General features: G+C 38.2%; 1 protein-coding gene across 3 annotated transcripts in view; it reads right to left on the bottom strand.

The window, feature by feature from the left end:
- LVRN (laeverin) overlaps positions 1-21851 on the bottom strand; it is a 73203-nt gene that overhangs the window by 1947 nt on the left and 49405 nt on the right. For all 3 annotated transcript variants that reach the window (XR_009007316.1, XM_057541789.1, XM_007192124.2), the window contains exons 11-19: positions 20185-20261; positions 19655-19794; positions 17501-17556; positions 13739-13892; positions 12193-12287; positions 10143-10250; positions 9241-9408; positions 8882-9019; positions 2099-2174 (exon numbers count right to left, since the gene is read on the bottom strand). Coding sequence is in view for 2 of the 3 variants with exons in the window: in XM_057541789.1 (XP_057397772.1) it covers positions 2099-2174; positions 8882-9019; positions 9241-9408; positions 10143-10250; positions 12193-12287; positions 13739-13892; positions 17501-17556; positions 19655-19794; positions 20185-20261 (1012 nt within the window). In the remaining variant the exon portion in view is untranslated. The remainder of the gene's footprint in view (positions 1-2098; positions 2175-8881; positions 9020-9240; positions 9409-10142; positions 10251-12192; positions 12288-13738; positions 13893-17500; positions 17557-19654; positions 19795-20184; positions 20262-21851) is intronic.

Here is a 21851-nt window from a genome sequence, read left to right as displayed (position 1 = left end):
GCATTCAGTTATGGGAACGTTTGTTGCAATATTACATTCAAGCCAGACAGATCCCAATTGAATAACTGGGATAATAATAATTGAATTGAATAAATCATATTCCAAAAGTCTATTTCTGTGTCATTGGATTATAACTCAGAACACACATTACCATAAAATGATAGTGTACCCTACCAGCTCACAAAAGGTCACATAAACCCTAATGTACTTGAAATTAGGTAGTAATAGGGTTGTCAAGTCTAACTACAATGCAAAAGACAAATAAGGTTCTAGGAAAAAGTAGCTTAAGGGGCCAGGAGCAAACCTCCCGTTCTCTCCCACACCTGGGCATTCCTGCCAGGCAGTGAGAGCCACATACCAGCAGCACCGCCCCCGATCGAGCACCTGCAGTGGGTGGGAGGGGAGTGTGGGTCTGGGGGACTGTGTGTGTGGGGCTTCACGGGTGCTTGAGAGCACGAGTGAGGACAAGCTCCAGCAGGGTGGAGTAGAAAGACCAGAGCAAGAGATTCGGAGAGTGTATAAAAACTGTGCTGGTGTGGAGGGAAAAGGGATTCATATGACTTTTTTTTTTCATTTACCTTTTTTAGTAATTGTTTTCAATAGTATCATGTGAACCAATACATTGCAGTAGGACTGTTGGTCATTAACAGCTTGTTGACAAAGATATTCATGGTAGCTAACTCGCTTGTTTTCAAAATTACAATAATTTAACTACTGCTCAATCCATTTTTGCATTTTTTTTAATGAACTGTCAGTGATTATAGAATTTTGGAACTTTGGGGACTGCTAAAGTTATACAAACTTCATTCATTCATTCAACAACAACAAAACTACTGGGTTTTGTAGCGATAAAGATGAACAGAGGCACTTTTGAAGATATCAACACAAACTCAGTTTTGATTCTAAGAGCTTTCGTTCCAGGATTTTTGGGTGTGCCCCTCACTCTCTTGTCTGGGGAATCCCTGCTAAATCAGGTCCTGACAGCTCAGCCTCAGGCAAGCCAAAACCCAAACAAAGATCATTCCTTCAGGAATTACCAGTTCTTCCTGTCTCTCTCATAGTAACAACTACATAGGATGATTTGGGAGCGTGGAGGAGGAGAGGGTGTAAATTAGTTAGCTAAAAATTTCCTAGAGGACTTCCCTGGTGGTGCAGTGGTTAAGCATCTGCCTGCCAATGCAGGGGACACGGGTTCAATCCCTGGTCCAGGAAGATCCCACATGCCGCGGAGCAACTGGGCCCCTGCGCCACAGCTACTGAGCCTGCGCTCTAGAGCCCGTGAGCCACAACCGCTCACGGTTGAAGTCAGCGAGGCACAACTACTGAAGCCTGCGCGCCTAGAGCCCATGCTCTGCAACAAGAGAAGCCACTGCAATGAGAAGCCTGCATGCAGCAACAAAGACCCAATGCAGCCAAAAATAAATAAATAAATTTATTAAAAAAAAAATGTCCTAGAATATGTGGTTGGAGCAGGGTCTTAAAGGAAGATTAGGAATTACCCAGCCAAGGACAGGCATGAGGAGGGCACCCCAGACAGAAGGTAGAGTGTTTCTGAAATCTGGGAAATGTGCAACAACATGATAATTTAAGAAGTTCTGTTACGTGGTACAGTGTAACTAGAGGAAAAGTGTTCGGGGGTACCTATGCCTCTTATTCTCTGACGCTGGTTGGTGAAGTGGGCAAAAGTGAAGCCAGGGAGTAACGCAGGGGCCAGATTATGAAGGGCTTCGTGTGCTAATGGAAAGATTTTAAAATTTCTTCTAAAAACTATGATGAGCTACTGAAACTTTGGGTGCAGGGCAATGACCGGCAGTGATGCGATGGATGGGATGGAGGGAAGAACAGCCTGCGCCAGGGAGCCCGGGCCATAGTCTACTGCAATAATTCAGGTGAAGCACAACCCTCCATGAACAAGAATGGTCTCTATTTCAAGAGCAAGACAGAATTAAAAGACATTTCCTGCAGTGATAACAGCATCAATGGAGCATAGAATGTAACAATTCAGAAAAGCATATTATTTTTAATTTTAGCAACTCCAAATTACATAAAAAATGGCTTCTAAATTGTCTTTATAATGCACACTATCTATAGTACTTACCTCTAAGATCTGTAAATCCGTACTTATGGTTCTCCCTATTACGTATAACAGAGTAACCAATGATTGCGTTCCATACCTACAAAGCAACAAGATGCTAATCAGGAGTGGAACATGTTTGGCAAGACAAAGCTACAGAGCACATAAATGCTAAGTATACAGCCCCTATGAATTCCTAACTCCCAAATCTAAGCAAAACCATATATGAACTTGTTTAGCTTCATCTTTTCATAGAAAATTCATGCTATAGAAAAGCCTATTAGCACAAAGAAGTAATTATAGTTTAATATTGATTTGTGTAACACATAGTTTTAAAAGTTTCATTTAAATATAAAAAGCTGTTCTTAAAAACAGTAACAACTGTTTTTATCTTTCAAAATGAAGTGCTTAGAATAGATGTCACATACCCAAATTAAGAAAATTTAAAAGAGAATAGGTAAATACTCAAAGTATACCCCTTAAAAAGTGTAGTTAATATAGAATCAGTTTCAGAAACTCTGACTAAAATACCCTGAAAGCTTATTGAAACTTCTGTATTTGCATATGCTTTTTGGAAAGAGATTCTCAAAATGTTGGCGATCCCTGAGGGCTAAGTACTCTGGCTTTCCTTAAGCTCCCTCAAACAGGTACGGTAACTGAAACTTCCCCTTTAGCTTAGTGACCTTGAATAACTGACAAGAATTGTCTGAAAAACAGCCATGAAATGTTGCTATGGAAAAACAGCAGATACATACCTGCTCAAAGTGTTGCTGTAGTGAAAAAAGTAAAGAAAGACTTTTGGATGCATTAAAAAAGAAAGAAAATTAAAATAAGGTTAATATAATGGCCTGGACAAGAAAGGGTTGAATCAGGATACTGTCTTGATAGTTGATAGTTAATACACACAATTGATTTGCTTCAAAAATGTATACTTGAAATTAAAACTTGTAAGAGTTAACATTGGCATGATATGCAGACAAAGGTGAGAGAAAACAGTGCTTTTGTCCTTTTTAAGTTCCCAGCTATAACTTAAGCTGAGTTTGCTTCAGCAAAGTGGAGGATAAGAGACCATCTACATATAATTCAGGCAACCAAATCTGTTTCTCTGGGGAAAGAAGAAATATTTCTTAGTTCTTCATTTTGGTTGGCCAGGTTTAAAAAGCCTGTGAAGTGACTCAAGAAATTTGACAAAATTTGCAAAGAAACTGAGTTCCAGACTTAAAAAAAAGTAGGAAACAAAAGAAAACTACCTACGTTGCTAAATGTGTGATTTTTCTACCACATACAGGAGAAAGGTTACCCCAGAGGCAGGGCTGGGTTTGAAGTTACCTTGGGGCAACTTATAAACTGTAAAAATGGGGAATAACATATAGTTAGAAGCATTGGTATGGAGATTAAATGAGATAATGTACACTGAAGCGCCTATCAGGGTGCCTGGCACGCTTCATTCCTTCCTGTTCTTGAAAGTTTCAAGAGGAGATATTTTTGAGACAGATGATTTATCATTCTGCTTGAGAGACCAATCTCTTTGAAATAGTACTTAACAAAAATATATACATTACAGACAGCTTAGCCCACCAGTAGTCAAAAGTATTAACATGAAGACAGGAGCCAATGTTTGTCAGGATAGTTGCCCTTTCAAGAAATTGATAACATTCAGTGCTAGTCAGCGTGGTTTGGGACACTAGTCCATCTCACCTTCCGCTTCTCTCCTTTCTCACGTTTGCCCTCCCCTCCCATCCCTTCCCCTGCCATGTCTGATTTCCTGCAGCAAGCTTGGCCACTTAGGCAAGCATGGAGGCAGGCAGGTATCTCGCCTGACCCAGTGAAAATGGGTCCTCCAGTGCTTGGGCACACCACTCTGATAACATCTTAATTCTCTCAGTTTGTTCCAATTTAACCCTTTCAACTCTATGTTCCCCATCATGAAATACAACAGAGTAGAAGTAAAAATGAGTGTAAGTTTCTGCTATATTTAAAAAGAATAACCAACAAGGACCTACTGTATAGCACAGGGAACTCTGCTCAACGTTATGTGGCAGCCTGGATGGGAGAGGGAACCTGGGGAGAATGGATATGCGTATATGTATGGCTGAGTTGCTTTGCGGTGCACCTGAAACTATCACAGCATTGCTAATCGGCGATACTCCAATTTAAAATAAAAAGTTAAAAAAAAAAGGGTGTAAGTTTTTCAAGCGTAGGACTTTAGCCAGTATCACATATTTGGAGAAGAAATAAGGGGTTTGGTGAAGAAGAGGATAAGATTCGTTTTGGATCGGTTGAGTTTGAAAGTGATGATACCTTGTATTCTATATTCAAATAAAGCTAGGGTATTCCTGTAGGTGGTGAAGCCTGCATCATTTTATGAAAGCCAAAAGCAACATAACAAGCATGAAACAAACATCATTTCTACCACATCCAATAAAAAGTCACAAAAATCCTATTGTTTCGTGTCTATTCACACATTTCTTCATAGGAGCTATGCACAAGTGCAGGTTCATACCGATTTCTCTGGAACCTGAAAGATGTCTTTATGGTTAGTGGAAGCTCCCTCACTGGGATCAGTATCCAAAAGATCACCTCTCATCTAACAATTAACTAAATACCCCACAGCCACCAGTGCAGTGCCCTGCACGTGGGACTGAGAAGCAGGATCAAACCAAAGTTGTTTTACTCAAGCAAGTGTTCCAAAATATATTTTCAGATTAGGCTCCCTGGGAAGAATCTGGGGCCTGGGTAAGGCGAGCAGATGTTCCTGGACTGCTATTGGCAGTGTCTCAACTCTAACGCTTGACCAGCCCTATTGCCTCCTTTCCAGGGCCCTAAGCTCCAGCCAGTTATGACGATCAGTCCCAAGTCGGACTCTCAGCCTGGCCCCCAGGCAATTACTGGTGTCCTCCCTTCCATGTAGAAGGTGAGTTTTTCCACCTGCTTGTTCAAATCCCCCTTCTTCTCTTTGAATCCCTAGAGCACTCTCCATCTGTCCTCTGTCACATTTATCAGAGACCATGTCTTAATCACTTTATAACTCCCAACAACAGCTTGAACTAACTGTGCCTTGGCATAGAAAAACAAGAACTTCTTATTACCAGAAAGAACTTGACAGCTGATCACATACAACATCTTTCATTTTATGCAAGAGGAAGCCAAGGCCTAAATGTTAACTAATAGGCCATCAATAAATAAGTGTTGTTCTAGTTAAAGTTCCAGATGAGAAGGTTAGAGAATTTAGTTTCTCATCTGTCTTTCGCTTGGAACAACTGATCTACTGGCAGAATGACACTTTGTTTACATTAGCATAGACAGTACATAGCAGGATTACAGTGACAAGACGCTGGGCTAGATGCTAGATTTCCTTCTGACGGGCTTCTTGGAGCTTTATGATGCTAACATATACTGTGAATTTGTGGAGGTTAAAATAGACAGTTTCCAAACCGATGGGCTACGGTCTCCTTTGTTCACAGAAGGCTTGTCAGGGTCTCCATGAATAATGCTCAGTGAAACACACTGGAGAAATACCAGTTTCAAAGCTAATTTGCGAGTGATCAGTCACATTATAGCAAATTTAAAATAAATCCTTTTCACTTAAATAACATAAAATTTAATTTGTCATTGCATTTGTTTACTTACACTTTTATACTACCTTTATCATTTTATGAAGACTGGTGACATACAAATATTATGTCAAATATAATTGTTTAATAAGTGCTGAGTAAATATTCTGATGTACAAAGAATAAGGTAAGCATTCCTGTGCCGTTTTAATGTATATAACATTTTAATTATTAATTTGAACTTTTATTTCCTCTTAACAATCCATATATCATATTACTGTCTATTCAAAATCATTTGCAAAATTCAGCAAGACTGGTGACTATAAATTGAATCCTAAAAATAAATGTTTTAGATGTAGAAGGCAAATTTATTTGAGTCTCAAAGACTGTTTGTAGCAGAATGTGTAAGAGGAGTGAACTGAGCTTCATTTATCATAAACAGAAAAGGAAAGGCATCTATTTTCTGAGCATGGCATTTTGTTGATAAAAGATAAAAACATTTAAGCCATGGTTAAAAGTGAATGCGTTTACAATTCTAAGACCTTCTTAGGGATAATGAAATACCTGTTTAGAGTTTGTTTGTTTTTTTAAAGGAAGTCCTTCTAGACTCGTATTTGATACAGTTAAATCATTTAAACAAATTGCTAGACAATGGACTTTTTAGAGAGCGTTGCAAACATGTTTCTGTTCTCCAACTGCAGAAAAAAGTTCTTCTGAGGAATAAAAATTAAAACACACTTAAATTAAGAGCAATCTTTCCCATGGGTTGCTCAAAGCCATTTGGGGGGCTTAACTAGTTACATGTGCTGTGTATGGTATAGAAAGAGAGGAAAAATAAATTGAGGGGCTGCTTTACCCCTTAGAGCAGTGTTGTCCAGTAGAATTCTCTCGAGGATGGAAATGCGCTCTATCTGAGCTGTCCAGTATGGTAGCTACTGGCCGCACTGAGCACTTAAAACAAGGCTAGTACAACAGACGAACTGAATTTTTTTTTTTTTTTGGCTGTGCCACGAGGCCTATGGGATCTTAGTTCCCCAACCAGGGGTCGAGGATTGAACCTGTGCCCCCTGCAGTGGAAGCGTGGAGTCCTAACCATTGGACCACCAGGGAAGTCCCTGAGGAGTTGAATTTTAAATTTTATTTAATTGTACTTAATTTAAATTTAAATAGCCATATGTTAGCTAGTAGGTACCATATTGAGCAATGCAGGTTTAGATAATTTTTTAATCCAGTGTCAATTGTTTCCATGTTAAACTACACCTGGGTCACCTGGGGTGCTAGAGAAAGGTACAGATTTTGCACCCTATTCTGGCAGATTCTGATTTTCAAGGGGTAGGGTGGGCTTGGGAGTCTTTAGGTGTATGAACCACTCCAGGTAATTACGAAGCTCTGCAACATTAGAAAGTGTCTGGCTTGTGCTTAGGCTCACCCATCTGAGTGTGGATATGGCCCGGGACTGACAGGTACCATGTCACCTTGGGCCACAACAACAATATGAACAATCCTCAACACGTACAAGTGCACACTAAGTGCCAGGCACTACTAAGCCCTGAGCCTGGGAAGTAACTGTGAAGCTGCGTCTTTCTCAGGGCCCGGCAGGGCATCCGAAGGCATGGAGAGTGTGATAGGCTGTGGTGATTACAAGCTGGGCCCTCAGGAAAATCATCACTTATTTTTTAAAGGAGCTGTTCTCTCAGCAGTTTAATTCCAAAATTGCTGCTAGATTGTTCCACAGGATGCTCTGGAAGAAAACAGTCAGGGACTGTAGCTGAAGTGAATGATCTTGGGCAAAATGATCATGGCAGCAAGAGGGCAGATGGCTTCCAGTCCTGGCAAAGCCAGGCATGTCAGCCCGAGAGAGGGCATGGGGGTCAGAGCTTTCGATACAAGCTCCAGGGAGAGAGAACAGAAAGTAACAGACAGCCCTACGAGGCTGGAACCTCTGAAACCTCATGGAACAAGGCGACCTGAGTAAATACTTCTGATGTATACCCAACTCCCAAATTCCCACTGGGAAGTAGGACCTGGGAAGGAGGGCATTACCTTTAATGACTTAAACAAAAATGGAAGACATCATTTACCCCCAAGGTCATAAGGCTCTCTGAACAATGAACCTAGAATGATAATTTAAAACAAGAGATAAGGACAATTTCCTCAATATGTTAGTACGCTATGCATGTCCCCCTGATGAGCCAGAAAAACGGTACTGTACAAAAGAGCTTTTATCTACATGTTTAAAATTTCTGATTTAAAAATACATTTTTGGTGTATTGTAAAGGCGTTCAATACATGTCCATAAAAGAAAAACATTCCATTATTTTGCTGTATAAGAGAACCATATTCAGATTCTTAAACATTTATATTCTAAATATATCCTCTGTTCCAAAGACCTAAATTTATTTGCAAAAAGTATCTTCCAACTTTACAGCTGTGTATGTACCTGAACTGTTGGCTACTCTGATCTGCTAACTCTTCAGTATGCGAATAGTTGTAGGACATGTTATTCGAGGCTTTTCAGAATGTATGGTTCAGGCTTTCAGAGACTGTGAAGCTGGGGAGATCCTGGCCTGGAGAAGGATGCTGTCAGACCTCCTTGTCTTCCCAGCCCTTCGACCCTCCCCTGAAGCCCCTCAATAAAATGGCTTGATCCACCCTCCCACCCCTCGCAAAACGAACGTATGGTTAAGTCATGTTCTAGAAAGAGCAGCTATCGAGGGTATGCTGCCTGACTTGTGCATTTCAACGTCTATTTTACCTGGCAGGCTAAGTAGCAAGCAGATTTAATCTTAAAAGGTGAGAAATATAAAAAGTTTGAGAACACGGAAGCCAGATACATAAAGGGAATCTGACAAAAGGCACAAGCAATATCCAAGCTTATGTAGTAATGAACATTGCTGTTTCTTAAAGATATGGTGATGTACTTCACAAAAGAAATGAATGGATGATGTGCACTCATACCAAAAAACATGACTTGCTCTAATCTGTGTCTCCGAAGACAAGATTCTTAGTGGGCACAGTGGGAAATTGAGGTAGATAAGTACCCCATGCAAATCTACATTCACAAAAAAAGCCAAAACTGAGGATAAGTGACCTTATCTTTCACACAGTTAGTTTGTGGTGAGACTAAACGCAGGAAAATTTATCAGTTTTCTAGTCAATGCAAAGGACTTTAGTGACCTGGCCAAACTAAAGTTGAGCCACTAGCACCAAACCAATGACCTAAATGAAAGAGAGGTCTCACATTTCCTCCTTACCTTTCACTCACAGCTTGCCAATTGTTGATTAAAAAGTCCTTTGCAACGTATCGGCCAACTTCAGAGGCTGCCACAGCTTCGATTATATTTGTTTCATTAAAAGTTAATGGAGATGTAGTGATGGCATACTCCATATATCTGTAAAAGCGCATGTGGCAGAAAATAAATACGTAAACATTATCCAATGGAAAGAGTAAATGTAAATAAATGGAGTTAAAATCCCATATGGTTCTAAGTTACTGAATTATAAGTATGTTTCATATTAATTCTTATATTAGCTTATTTCTATTTTTCTCCCTTTGGTTTATTAATTGCATTCTTCCACCAAGAACCCTTTCAAGGTAAGTTGTAATAATCACCTGTTAAGTATCCATGGATCTTTACTGCAGCTCATTGCATAAGCAAGTTGAATCCTTTCTTCTTCCTTTGTTTTATTATTGTAGATATTTAACAAAAAATCCCATTCTTTATCATTTCCCAAGGCAATGCCATAACATAAAATCACATTTTTAATTGGATAAGGTATTCTGTAAGGTATAACATGCAATGATATTTTTTATAGTAGTTAAGTTATATGTTAATCTAGGTTGTCATATATTTAGAAGTATAAATCTAGAAAAAATGTCTGTGATCTTAGATATAAATATCAAAAGTAGGAATCTAGAGAAGCAATTGTGAAAACTGTCATTCATATTAACATCTTGAGATCATCAAATTAGCTTAGAAACTAAGGAGTTTTGAGGGAGAAGTAAATTAGAACAGTACAAACAGTGTATGTTGATAACTCCGTTTGGTTTCATATCTTATTATCACATTTTCTAAGAGACCATCTGAGGTCATATTTTAAAGGTAATATAATAACACCAAAATGACAGAGTGTTGGTCTCAGGTGTCAGTGAGACTGCAAACTTACACAGAAAGAGATGCACTGATGCACTTTTATATATGTGAATAAATAACTGTAATGAACAACCTAAATAAGACTCGAAATAAGCACAGGTGCTTATTAGGGAGTGCACTGGCAATGAGAGGTCCTGGATGAGAATTCCATGTATAAATTCTAATCTATTGCTATGCACAGACCTCCATGAGACAATTGTGTGTGTGTTTTTTTAAAGGACATTTGAAAAAAATAGTAAGAGGGAGAGATTATCTAAGTAAAAACAAAATGTTCATTCCCAGAGTAAGAGCATCAAAAGGCAGAGAAATTGTTGGTGCTGAAACAGGACAAAAAGAAGGGCAATTACAATATTACACTTACTCATTCTCTGGATGGTTCATCCAGTTTCTGAAGAGGTCTCTTGACAGCTGAAGACAGTCCTCAAGACCCAACCAACACGCAGTTCCAAAAAGTTTCTCCAGTGATATTCTTGAAGGAAATATCAAAGAAAAACATGTATTTTTCATTACTACATTTATTTTTTCTGCCGCCAAGAATATGTGTTTCATAAAAAGATGGGTATTTTAAAACATCCTTCCAATAACATCAGGTTTGCTAAAAAATAGCCTTTGTGGATGGCAACTGTATTTAAGGTTCAGGGAAATATTTGCTGAGAGGCTCTCAGGCACCAAATAAGCTCCAAGACCGGTACTTTTTGAAAGTAAGAAATAAATTACTGCCTTCCTTCATCTCCCTCAAACATACACGGGTGTACACACACGCCACATCTGTTATCAATTTATTTTTCCTGCCTTATACAATAACTCCCTTACAGATTTAAAAAAATGACTTTTAAGTATCTGATATAACACACTTAAAAACAAAGTTCTTTCTCTACACATGAGAACAGAGGGGATGGTTTATTTCTCTCCTTCGACAGCGAGCCTCCCCTGGCTTAAGCTTCTGTTTCTTCCTCTACTCCTCCTGGCTATTAACGTTGTCTCCAGAAAAAGAACGGAGGTTTCTGCTTTGTTTTTGTAGCTGAGCAGAGGTACACATTATGATTGCAAATGAAATAAGTTCAAAAGAACATGGAGAAGAACAATGATAAATCCAAATGAGCGGTGCCTTGAGGTGATGCAGTTTGGAGTAAGAGGTAAAGGAATTCAAGTGGGTCAGAAGTTTCTGGAAAATGCCAAGAGCCAAATCTCCATTGCTCCACCCTCCCTCCAGTTTCATCCCAGCCTGGCCTGACCTTCTGATAAGCAGAAGTAGAATCTCCAGGGGGGAGACCTTCTGAGAGACAGTTCTGAGCACTCATTTACACATTCACTCCTCTCCCCACCCACCCCAAGCTGGCAGCAGCAAGATGGACTTCTCTGGAAGCACAGTCTAACTCCCTGAGATTGCTCTGAAGAGAACTGGCCCAGGGATGCTACAAAAAGCAGGTCACTTTAGGCCAGTTTAGGAGAGCCAAGGCCATGGCTGGTTAACAAAGGGGCTGCCTGACTGGGCCTTTCTGTTTGCCTATACAACTTGCCTACCCACTTTCCGTCCTAGCTCATCCCCACTGTCTTCCATCCATCTGTAAATCCAACCCTATGTTCGTCCATTCACACGCCCTAGCTCTAAAATTTCTCCCCTCTCAGAAGGATGCTCGTGAGAGAGAATAACCACCTTTTGTATTTCTTACTTGGTCTAATTGGTTTCGGCTTGATGTTGACTAGAGCTGTAAATATAATCCCTGTACCATTCACTGTTGGTCACATATTCCCTCGCTAAATCTGGAAGCCCAGTCTACACACACAAACCTTGTGTCACAGGGAGGGCAGAGGTACTGCAGCCCTGTTTTGCCTTTCACCCCCTTCCCAGAGCAGCATGACAACAGGCATAGTCCCTTAACCGAACCAATGATGGGGAAATCGTTTGCAATACTTGGTCATGCTCACACACAGATGACTGATACAGTTCACTGTCAACCTCCCTAATCATATCTGCATAATGTTAGAATTTCTGTCTGACATAAATAATGGAACTTTTCCCTCTGTCATCAAGAATATACAGAGGGGATTTTTTTCCCCCTTTGTCCTTCCCATACCCTTCAATTTGTTTGTATAGGCTGGTTTTGCTTAGCACAACCCTTCATCAATAGTACCACATACTTAAGATTTCAACCAGTAGCCTAAGATTTGAGAATATCAAGCTATAAATTCCTGTGTGTACTTGTATGTGCTTTGCAGGTAAATTAAGATTCCCAAACTACTATTTCCTATTAGGATACATGTAGCTCACCAATCCCAAATCTACTTTTCTCAAATGGCACACAAATCTCAGTGAATCATAACTATTAGTATCTTATTTTATGAATCTGGAAGCCTATCCATTAATATGAATTATTTAATTCAATGATCACTGCTCAAAAAGTACTTACAGAGCTAAGTAGTCATCCTGCAATGTTGCCACGTTTTCACGAATTATAGTTGAATAAGTATTCCATATTGAGATAAGTCTCTTTAACAGATACTTCTATAAACAATAAAGAAAATACACTGTTAGTTCTGCTCACAACACCCAATTTACACTGCTTTTCTCTTTGTCTGAAAAGACATTAACAGAGAGGTGACAGATATTTCTTCAGAAATAATCTTTATTTGTCACTAAATGTATAACTTTTTAAACCTCTATAGGTTCAGTTTCCTCAAACGTAAGCAATACGTAAACAATATGATGTGTGTCAGCACACTGCTTGGCACATAGTAGGAACTCAATAAATATTAACCATTCTTATCATTTACTATCATCCAAACATTTCCAGTTGTCTTTAAAATAGAGAAAAAATGGAGAAACATAAAACAAACTTTCTACCTTGAAACTTCCATGCTTAGTATATATATCTCTAAAAAACCAAGGAATACTGATTTATGCCTTGGACTAATTTAAGCTCTGACTCCAAAATAAAATTTCTTCAATTGAGCTATCGGCTGGTAAATAATAAGATTACAATAGTCATACACTTACCAATACATCCCTCAGAATAAATTAATGTTATTCACTGAAATTTTTAAAAACAAACATTAGCTTTTACTTCTTTACTCAAAACCAGTGATCAGATGTTATCAGTGAGCCACCTCGATCCCACCAACAAGTGCCTTCTCCTATTGGTCGCCATGCCACATTCAAGTACGTTCCCATCAGCACTTTGTACACTAGATAAAAGAAAGTCTGGAACCCCGAAGTGCTTGTGATCTCGCCTTCAGACTGTCCCAGAATCTCACTTGGAATCATCACCGAACACACTTGCTGTTTTGTCTGTGGCCCTTAACTCTCCAAGGGGCTGCTCCCAAACTTTGGCTTTGGTTTTACCTGTGCCATCTTTCTTATGATCACTGTTAAAGATGTAATAACAGAAATTTCCCCTTTTATAGATGTTATTTTCCCCTTTTATAAGGACAAGATGGCATGGTTATTTCTTCATTCATTAACTCTAATTTCCCCATCTCTCTTCCCAATATCAAAAGCAGCTTCAAAATGTTTACTTTTTTGGCATATAACTCTCTGGTTTTAAGTGCCGGCCCTATAAATCAGAGTATATAAATCATGGATATAGAATTGTGAAAAATCATTCTGTTTGACTAACAATCTTTTAGGGAAACAGTTGTTAATAGATACTATCCTTTTTTTTATAAGAAAAAAAAAAGGCATACCATTTCCATCCACTTCTGGTTTCTTAAGACACATTTATACCTCACCAGGAATTAAGAAACTGTCCAAGCTTCTCTCATACTCATCTCCTAGACCAGGTCTATGACTAAGGTATTTTCTTCTAAGAGTAAACAACCATTCCTGAGAAAATGAATATATACAGAACAAATAGACTATCATTTTGGGAAAGACTGCTTTCACAGACACTATCTAAAATATGGAAGGAGGAAGACAGAAATTAAAAAAAAAACCCATCTAACAAAGAATGAAATTACCTTTAATAGTGGATATATATCATGGTTGTTCACATCAGAAACAAGATCCCTGGTCACTAGGTTCACCAAAACTGCATGCCACACTATGATTTCATCTTCTTCAGCAAGGTACTTGGTTAAATCAAGTGCTGTTTCAATCTCTATATAACTGTTTCTGTTTGGTTTAAAAAAAAACCACAGACTCAAAAACTCATATTTGGTCCATGCCTCAGTGCCTGACTTCAATAAGGTATATGAAATCAAGAAGCTAGAGGGTAAAAGTCCCATCTCATTGATGAAGTGGAACCCAAGCAATGTGGACAGACCCTCAATTTCAGTTTGTTAGGTTCAAGTGCCCAAATTCTTGGAGGTTGTAGAAAATCCAGGCCAAGTGTTGGGCTGATTGTCAGGCACTAGAATATTTGTGCATTTAGTATACATTCTTAAGAGACTATAATTTCCATTCAACAAGTATTAATTAAAAGTCATTCTCTATCTAATGCTCTGCCAGATACTAGTAGGAACACAAAACAAGTGAACACAAATAGGACACTCCTCTTGCTTACCAGCGAGCAGCTTATTACTTAGTGAAGAGCTGAGACTTGCACATAAGAAGGTGTTAATAAAAGGCCCTAGCAGAGGCAACGAATACAATAAAGTAGCAAAGAAGAAAAATATATGCGTGTGATGGGAGAGGCAAGGAGGCCTTCTGGAGAAGGAACTTGAGAAAAGCAGTGAAGGAAGTGTAGGATTGGAATAAGTAGAGAGATAGAGGAAGGCAGTTTAAAGTGGGAATTAGTGTGATGGGCAAGAAGATAAAGTGGGAATTAGTGTGATGGGCAGACCAAGTTAACCGAGGCAGGGAATTTCTTTTATGTGTAGTGAGAGATGGGGGTTAATAGGTAAGGTGAATCAAAAGTGTGGAGAGCCTTGAGTATCAGGATGAAGAGTTTACATGTGGTGGGAAGGTGTTTAAACAACCGGGGTAACATCATGAAATCAATGCCTTAAAATTTTGTTGCAACTGTGCTGCAGAAAACAGAATGGAATTCTAATATAAATAGAATTCTAAAGGACTAAAGGCTGGAAGCTAATGCAATAGGCTAGGCAAAGGGTGATGAAAGCTTGGCTTAGCATGGAAGCAGTGAAGGTGGTAAGTGAGGTGAGAATCCAAAAGACATTCCCCAGAACCCCAGAATGAATAGATAAGACATGATGGCTTGATGGGAGATGGAGAGAGAGAGAGCAGTCAACGATATCTCTGATGTTTCAAGTGTGGGGATGGGAAAAGTAGTAGTAGCTTCGACAGACAGAGAGAAATTGATAGCAGGAGCAATTCAGAGACAGAAATAAAGTTCAATGTTTAAGGTACTGAATTTAAATGACCACAGGATAAACAGAAGACAGGAGGAGACAAATAGACATCTAGATTTAGAAGTCATCAACATATCCTTTCATAAACATTTATTGCGTACCTTATAGCTGCTAGGCACTGTACATGTACATAATAAAATGATCACTGAAACCATCAGAAGGCATGAATTATCCAGAGGAAAGATAGAAGAAAGTAACATAATCATGATTGGTCTTAAGGATGCTCACGGCAGCAGGAAAAAGAGAAGTCAGATCCTGGAGGAAAGCTAGGTTTGCATATTGGAGCCCCAGGAAGTCAAAAGAGAAGTTTGCAGGAGGATGTGGTTAACAGTATAAAGTCATGATAATCTTAGAGAAATGTTTCAGCAAAGTAGTGCGCGGGGAAATGTGCTGTACATCACATGGGGAAAAGTAGTAAAAAAACGAGGGATAAAACATGCAGACCTTCATTCAAGAAATACAACAGGCCAAAGAAAGAGAGAACACACTGCATCATTTATTATGTGTACTCTTTAATTTTACTGTCTGGAATTTAAGTTCTGAACATACATTCATTTTCCTGGTTAGAAACTTATCAGCAGATCTTATATTGAGTAAATCCAATATAAATGAAATCAATAATTCTGTATTACACTAAAATTCAGGCTCATTAAAATTATACCTACAGTCATCATTTTTGGGTAACAAAAATCACTTCAAAATCTTAATTGATAGTCTATTTATTTCCAGAAACTTTTTTTTTTTGGATACATCAATTACTTTATTTCCTTAACTTCCAGTATCTTAGAAAAATATGATCACATCTTCTACAATCTTCCTAAATTTATCCATTTTAACATTTAACAGTCTTTACAAATGCAAGTCTGAATCACTTGTATTTTACCTAAGCTTTTACTCTTGATCGAGATTTTAAAAATAATGATTCTTATACATTTTGCAGTAATCCTATAAATATTTAAACACTATTACTTTTTTCTATTTACATCATCTCTACTGCATCCTTCTAAAGGTTTTCCTTCAAGGGCTTCCTTTTTTTTTTTTCTCATGGAAAGGCATTTTATTTTATTTATTTATTTTTACAAATTTATTTATTTTATTTTTGGCTGTGTTGGGTCTTCATTGCTGCGCGCAGGCTTTCTCTAGTTGTGGCGAGCGGCGGCTACTCTTCCTTGTGTTGTGCGGGCTTCTCATTGCGGTGGCTTCTCTTGTTGCGGAGCACAGGCTCTAGGTGTGCGGGATCAGTAATTGTGGCACATGGGCTCAGTAGTTGTGGCTCGAGGGCTCTAGAGCACAGGCTCAGCAGCTGTGGCGCACGGGCTTAGTTGCTCCGCGGCATGTGGGATCTTCCCGGACCAGGGCTCGAACCCGTGTCCCCTGCATGGGCAGGCGGATTCTTAACCACTGCATCACCAGGGAAGTCCCAGGTGTTTCATTTTAAATACAGCAGTGTGTACATGTCAATCCCAAACTCCCAATCTATCCCCCCCATCCTCTTCCCCTCAGGGCTTCCTTTTAAAACATTGAATTTTCTTTGCTGCTCCTTTAAGAGTCTTTCAAAATTTCTCCATAATCAGTTTAAACCTTATTATACCAAAGCTAATTTGATTGAAAATATACGATTTTCATATAATTAACTACCAAGTTTTGACTTGAGAAAGAACATATTCCTTCTTGTCAAATTGTTGTAAAAAACATTGTTTTCTGTGGCTTTCATTTCTAATAGTAGTGGATGTTATTGCTCTTATCCTGATAATGACTTTTTTGAATTGCCTTTTTTTCTAATTTTTTTATTGTTGCAAAATACACATAACATTTGTCTTCTTAACCGTTTTTTTTTTTTTCTTAACCGTTTTAAAGTGTATGGTTCGCTAGTATTAAATACATTCATATGTATAACTGATGCACTTTGCTGTACAGCAGAAACTAACACAACCTTGTAAATCAACTGTACGCCAATAAAATTTTTTTAAAAATACATTCATAATGTTGTGCAACCATCATCACTATCCATCTCCATAATTCTTTTCATCTTGTGAAACTGAAACTCTATACCCATTAAACAATATCTCCCCATTCCCCCCTCCCACTCTCCTGCACCAGCCCTTGGCAACCACCAGTCTTTCTGTCTCTCTGATTCTAAGTACCTCATGTAAATGGAAACATACAGTATTTGTCTTTCTGTGCCTGGCTTATTTCACGTAGCTTAATGTCCTCAACGTTCATCCATGTTGTTGCATATTCTAGCAACTTTTATATCATAAATTCCACAATAACCACAGAATTTGATCCTAATCTTAATAAGTTAGGGCCTGTGTATACTAAAGAACCAAGTTCATAGTGATGAGGTTATTATTTTTATAAATTTCTCAAGGTACACGCTAAAATGATGAAAGAAGAAAATATACTCACTTAGACAAGGAAAAGGCATCATCAACCAACTGAAGTCTGTGAATAACAGGAATAGCCTGCAAATGAGATCCAAAAATGTTCAGGAAAAGATGAGAACATTGTTAGTGAAAAAATCATTTTCAAAATAATAACAACATTTAAAGATCATTGCTGCTTACAAAGCACTTTCATGTGAATTATGTACAGAGAAATGATCATTTCTAAGGATAGTCCCCATAATTTATTCATTATACATCTGCTTTTGATAAGTGATCCCTCTGGACATCAATCATAAGGCTTAAATATGGCTGAGAGTTTTGCCAAAATACTCTGTGAAAAACAGCATGTTAAAAAATAAAACAGGAAGCCAAGTTTAAAGGGCCTCTCCAAAACAGAAAGTATACATTAAATTGTATCACAATGTCCAAATTGTTGTCAGGGGACTTTTTGGCATAGGAAGCCTTAAAGAATATTACTTAGCACTATTTTGGCAATAGTGAGGTACTCTTTTTCAATGGTATCTCTCTTCTCAAGAGTTTACTAATTTGACACAATACCACCAACAGAGCCCTTTGAATCATGAAAAGGCAGGAGTCAACTGCCAACCTAACTCCTCAGGCTTCGGTTTGAGCTCCCTGGCGTTGTCAGGCCACAGGTCTCTGTCTCAGCTTGTGTCCTAAGGGTGCCCAAAGTTTCCTACAGCAGTCCTTCAATACCCCCCCAGTATGTTCATATATGTGGTCCCAGAAAATATATCTTCACAACATCCCTTTAAGCATCTGAACAAGCCAAGCTTAATTCTCTCCTTTGTTGTAGTCGCATATCTTTTCTGGCAGTAATAATAACACTTACATTTTCTAGATTAATATTAATAATAGAAATGTTTTATTTGCTCAGCAATTATGTTGTAGGAATAATTGACCCCAGTTTTTCAATAAGTAAATCTACACGGGTTTCAAGAAATCATAGCTATAATGGCATGACCTAGTGCTTCCATGGCTAAGACTGCCCTTAGAAATTAAAAAGAATTTAGCTACTCTGAAAAAGATTTTTTAATAAAGTATTATTATAACTGTTTTTTGTACCTTTATTCAAAAGACCAATGATAATTTTTTAAAATTACTGATCATGTTCTGAATGCCCAAATTGTATCAGGCCTCTGTTAAACATAATACACACATCACCTTATTTAATCTTCACAACAACCCTTTAAGGTCTATTACACCCATTATTATACTGATAAGGAACCCAAGGCATCACTGGGCAAACAACAGGCCCAAGGTCACACATCTGGTAAATGATGAACAAAAATATGAACACAAGTCTACCTCACCCAGAACCCGAGCTCTGGACCAGTATGCTGTGCACTGCCTCTCCTGCCAGAGAGGCTGCTGTGTGACTCACAGAACTTTCGAAGAGAGAGACACCTAAGATATCTTTTAGTTCAACTCTCTAGCTTTATGAATAGAGACTAAATGAACAGCCCAAGATTTCACAGCAGAGCCAACTCTATAGACCTCTAAGCCAGCATCCATCTCCACCAATGGAGATTTGGTTTAATTCAACCAATTAAAATCTGACTGATAAGAGCTAGCCAATGTTTTAATATTTCTATATTGCATAATAATTTACAGTTGTTTTACAACTTAAAGCAATATTGGATTATTACTGATACCTTGTGAATTAAATTCTCTCCTTTGGGGGAGGGTGAAAATACAGTTTTTAGAAAATTAACATTTTCTAGCATATACGTACTGGCACCTATTATGGGCTTTGAAATTTTAAGTATATGTTTACTTACATCATCTCTAATCCTCGTAAGGAATAAGAAAGATATGATATTATTCCCATTTTAAAGTGAAGAAATTGAAGCAGAACATTTAACTTGCCTAAGATCACAAAGTTAATGGTTAATAGGAAATTCTTCTGATTTTTTTTACCTAGAAAGGTAAAATTATTGTGGAAAAGTGAGATTAATGTTCAAAAACACGATGCATTCAACCAAAACCTCTCCCTTCTAAGAATAAGAAAAAAAAATCCAGTATGCCTTGGGGTGAGGGTTGGCAACAGGGGTCAGGTTCCCACCAGACAGGTTAATGAAAGCTCAACCTCTAAAAGGCTAGAGAGTGCAATATTAATGATATTTAATAAAAGGTGTAAAAAAAATAACCTTACCTTAGGATCTTTTTCAAGCTGTTGATTTAATTTCTTCCAACCAAATTTATCATAGTTAACTCTATAATATCCAGTCATATTCAAATTTAAAATCACCCAGTCATGATCAGAATCTGAAACCTGCATTTCAGGGAATACTTCTACAAAGAAACAGGTGAAAAGTTTGAAATGGTACATTTTAAAAATATTTTACTACATGTCTGTACTACACCCTCTTAATTCTAAACACTAAGTCCAATAAAACAAAAAGTAAAGATATTGTAAAATACGTATTGATCTTACCACATAATTATATTTTTTCACATATAATGGCTTTTGATTAGAAACTTTTCTTTAAAGCTCTATGTTCAACAAGAATGATACAATATTTTAGTTTTAAACAAGATAGCTTTTCAAAAGATAGACATTTCAACATTTTAGTCTCTGCCTTTATATATATATATATATATGTTTAAACACACATATATATACATACACGTATATATATTTGCATATATATGTGAAGATATTTTTAAAAATTTGTTACTTACTGCTGCTTTTATCTAGCCAGACTAAAGACTGTGTAGTTCCATTTTTTATCCAAAGAATAGGTACAATCCACGTGTCACTTTTTGGAAAAAAATTAAAAATTCAGTTAATGTTCACACATAAGAATATCAGCTCTGAGCCAATATTAAATAAGATGATAAAATAACAGAACTCAAATTCTTTGGTCATTCCCTGTGGATATGCAGGACTTTGCTCTTAGAATTATTCACTGTTGTTTCACAAGTCAGTTTTGCTTTGGCTATTTGTTTACTCTCTTGTTGTGTCTTATAGATTTGCTTCTTTTTATAACTTAAGGTAGCTACTAAGACTCTCCTGTATTTGAAACTTTCAAGGCCTGTTTATATTAAATTACAGCCACCTGGCCTTACTCAGGGGTCATTCAAATGCTACAGACAGACCCAAAGCTATCTGTGCCAAGAGAGTTGAATAATCAGTTAAGAAGAAAATGCTTGACAAACATTTCAAAATGCTTCTCCACCTCAAGCTTTCTCCTCGTCTGAAAAGTGTTCAACAAAAATAAGCCAGATTACTCATATTAACTGAATGCTGGCATTCTTCCCACATTGGTGGACATGACATGGATGAAGTCGCTGACCACAGGGAGGACATTAGTCATCTGAAGAGACACACTACTTGGAATTTGGGCAATATTTCCAATCTTGCTCAAATGCTCACAAGTCTGGTTTCTCAGACTTTGAACTGAGGGTCTCTGTTTATGTGATAGCTAAGGCCACCTCTTCTCACAAGTCATGAAATATCACAGGGAGAAGGGAATTGCAGGTCTCCTGTTCCCTCCCCTGGGGTTTTAAAGAAAGAGTAGGACAACTTGAAAATTTTGGTGGTGATATATGAAAATTAATTACTCATTTGTGCTGATACTTAATATAATGAGATCTGAGGATCAAAACTTTTATCAAAAACAGGTGGAAGGGCTTCCCTGGTGGCGCAGTGGTTAAGAATCCACCTGCCAACGCAGGGGACACAGCTTTGAGCCCTGGTCCAGGAAGATCCTACATGCCGTGGAACAACTAAGCCCGTGCACCACAGCTGCTGAGCCTGCGCTCTAGAGCCCGTGAGCCACAGCTATGGAGCCCACATGCCACAACTACTGAAGCCCACGAGCCTAGAGCCTGTGCTCTGCAACAAGAGAAGCCACCGCAATGAGAAGCCCGCGTACTGCAACAAAGAGTAGCCCCCTCTCCCCAAAACTAGAGAAAGCCCACGTGCAGCAACGAAGACCCAACACAGCCAAAAATAAATAAATAAATTTATTTTTTTTAAAAAGTTGAAAATTATCTAACAAGAAAGAGGAGGAAAGGGAAGGAGAAAGTGATGAATGCTAAGCCACTTTATATTTATTATTCCATTTCACTTCTACAACAATCCCCTGGGATATATGTTACTACATTTGCTTTATAGATAAGGCAACTGAAACTCAGAGATTTTGAATAAGACTTACCTAAGGTTTGAATTTGGGATCTATAATTCTAACATTTTAGGTATGGCTACAGAAGCACAGATAAGTGCATGGGCAGACATGCACAGAATTATTCCTCAAGGATACAGTCACCATTCAGTTCCGTTTCTAGGGAAGGGAAGACAACATTGCAACAGGATCCCCTTCTTAACTAACAGGAGGCATTTCAGG

The sequence above is a fragment of the Balaenoptera acutorostrata genome, chromosome 2 (genome assembly GCF_949987535.1).
Source record: "Balaenoptera acutorostrata chromosome 2, mBalAcu1.1, whole genome shotgun sequence".
NCBI lineage: Eukaryota > Metazoa > Chordata > Mammalia > Artiodactyla > Balaenopteridae > Balaenoptera > Balaenoptera acutorostrata.
Note: the sequence above shows the minus strand (reverse complement) of the source record. Positions and strands in the feature narration are given on the sequence as shown.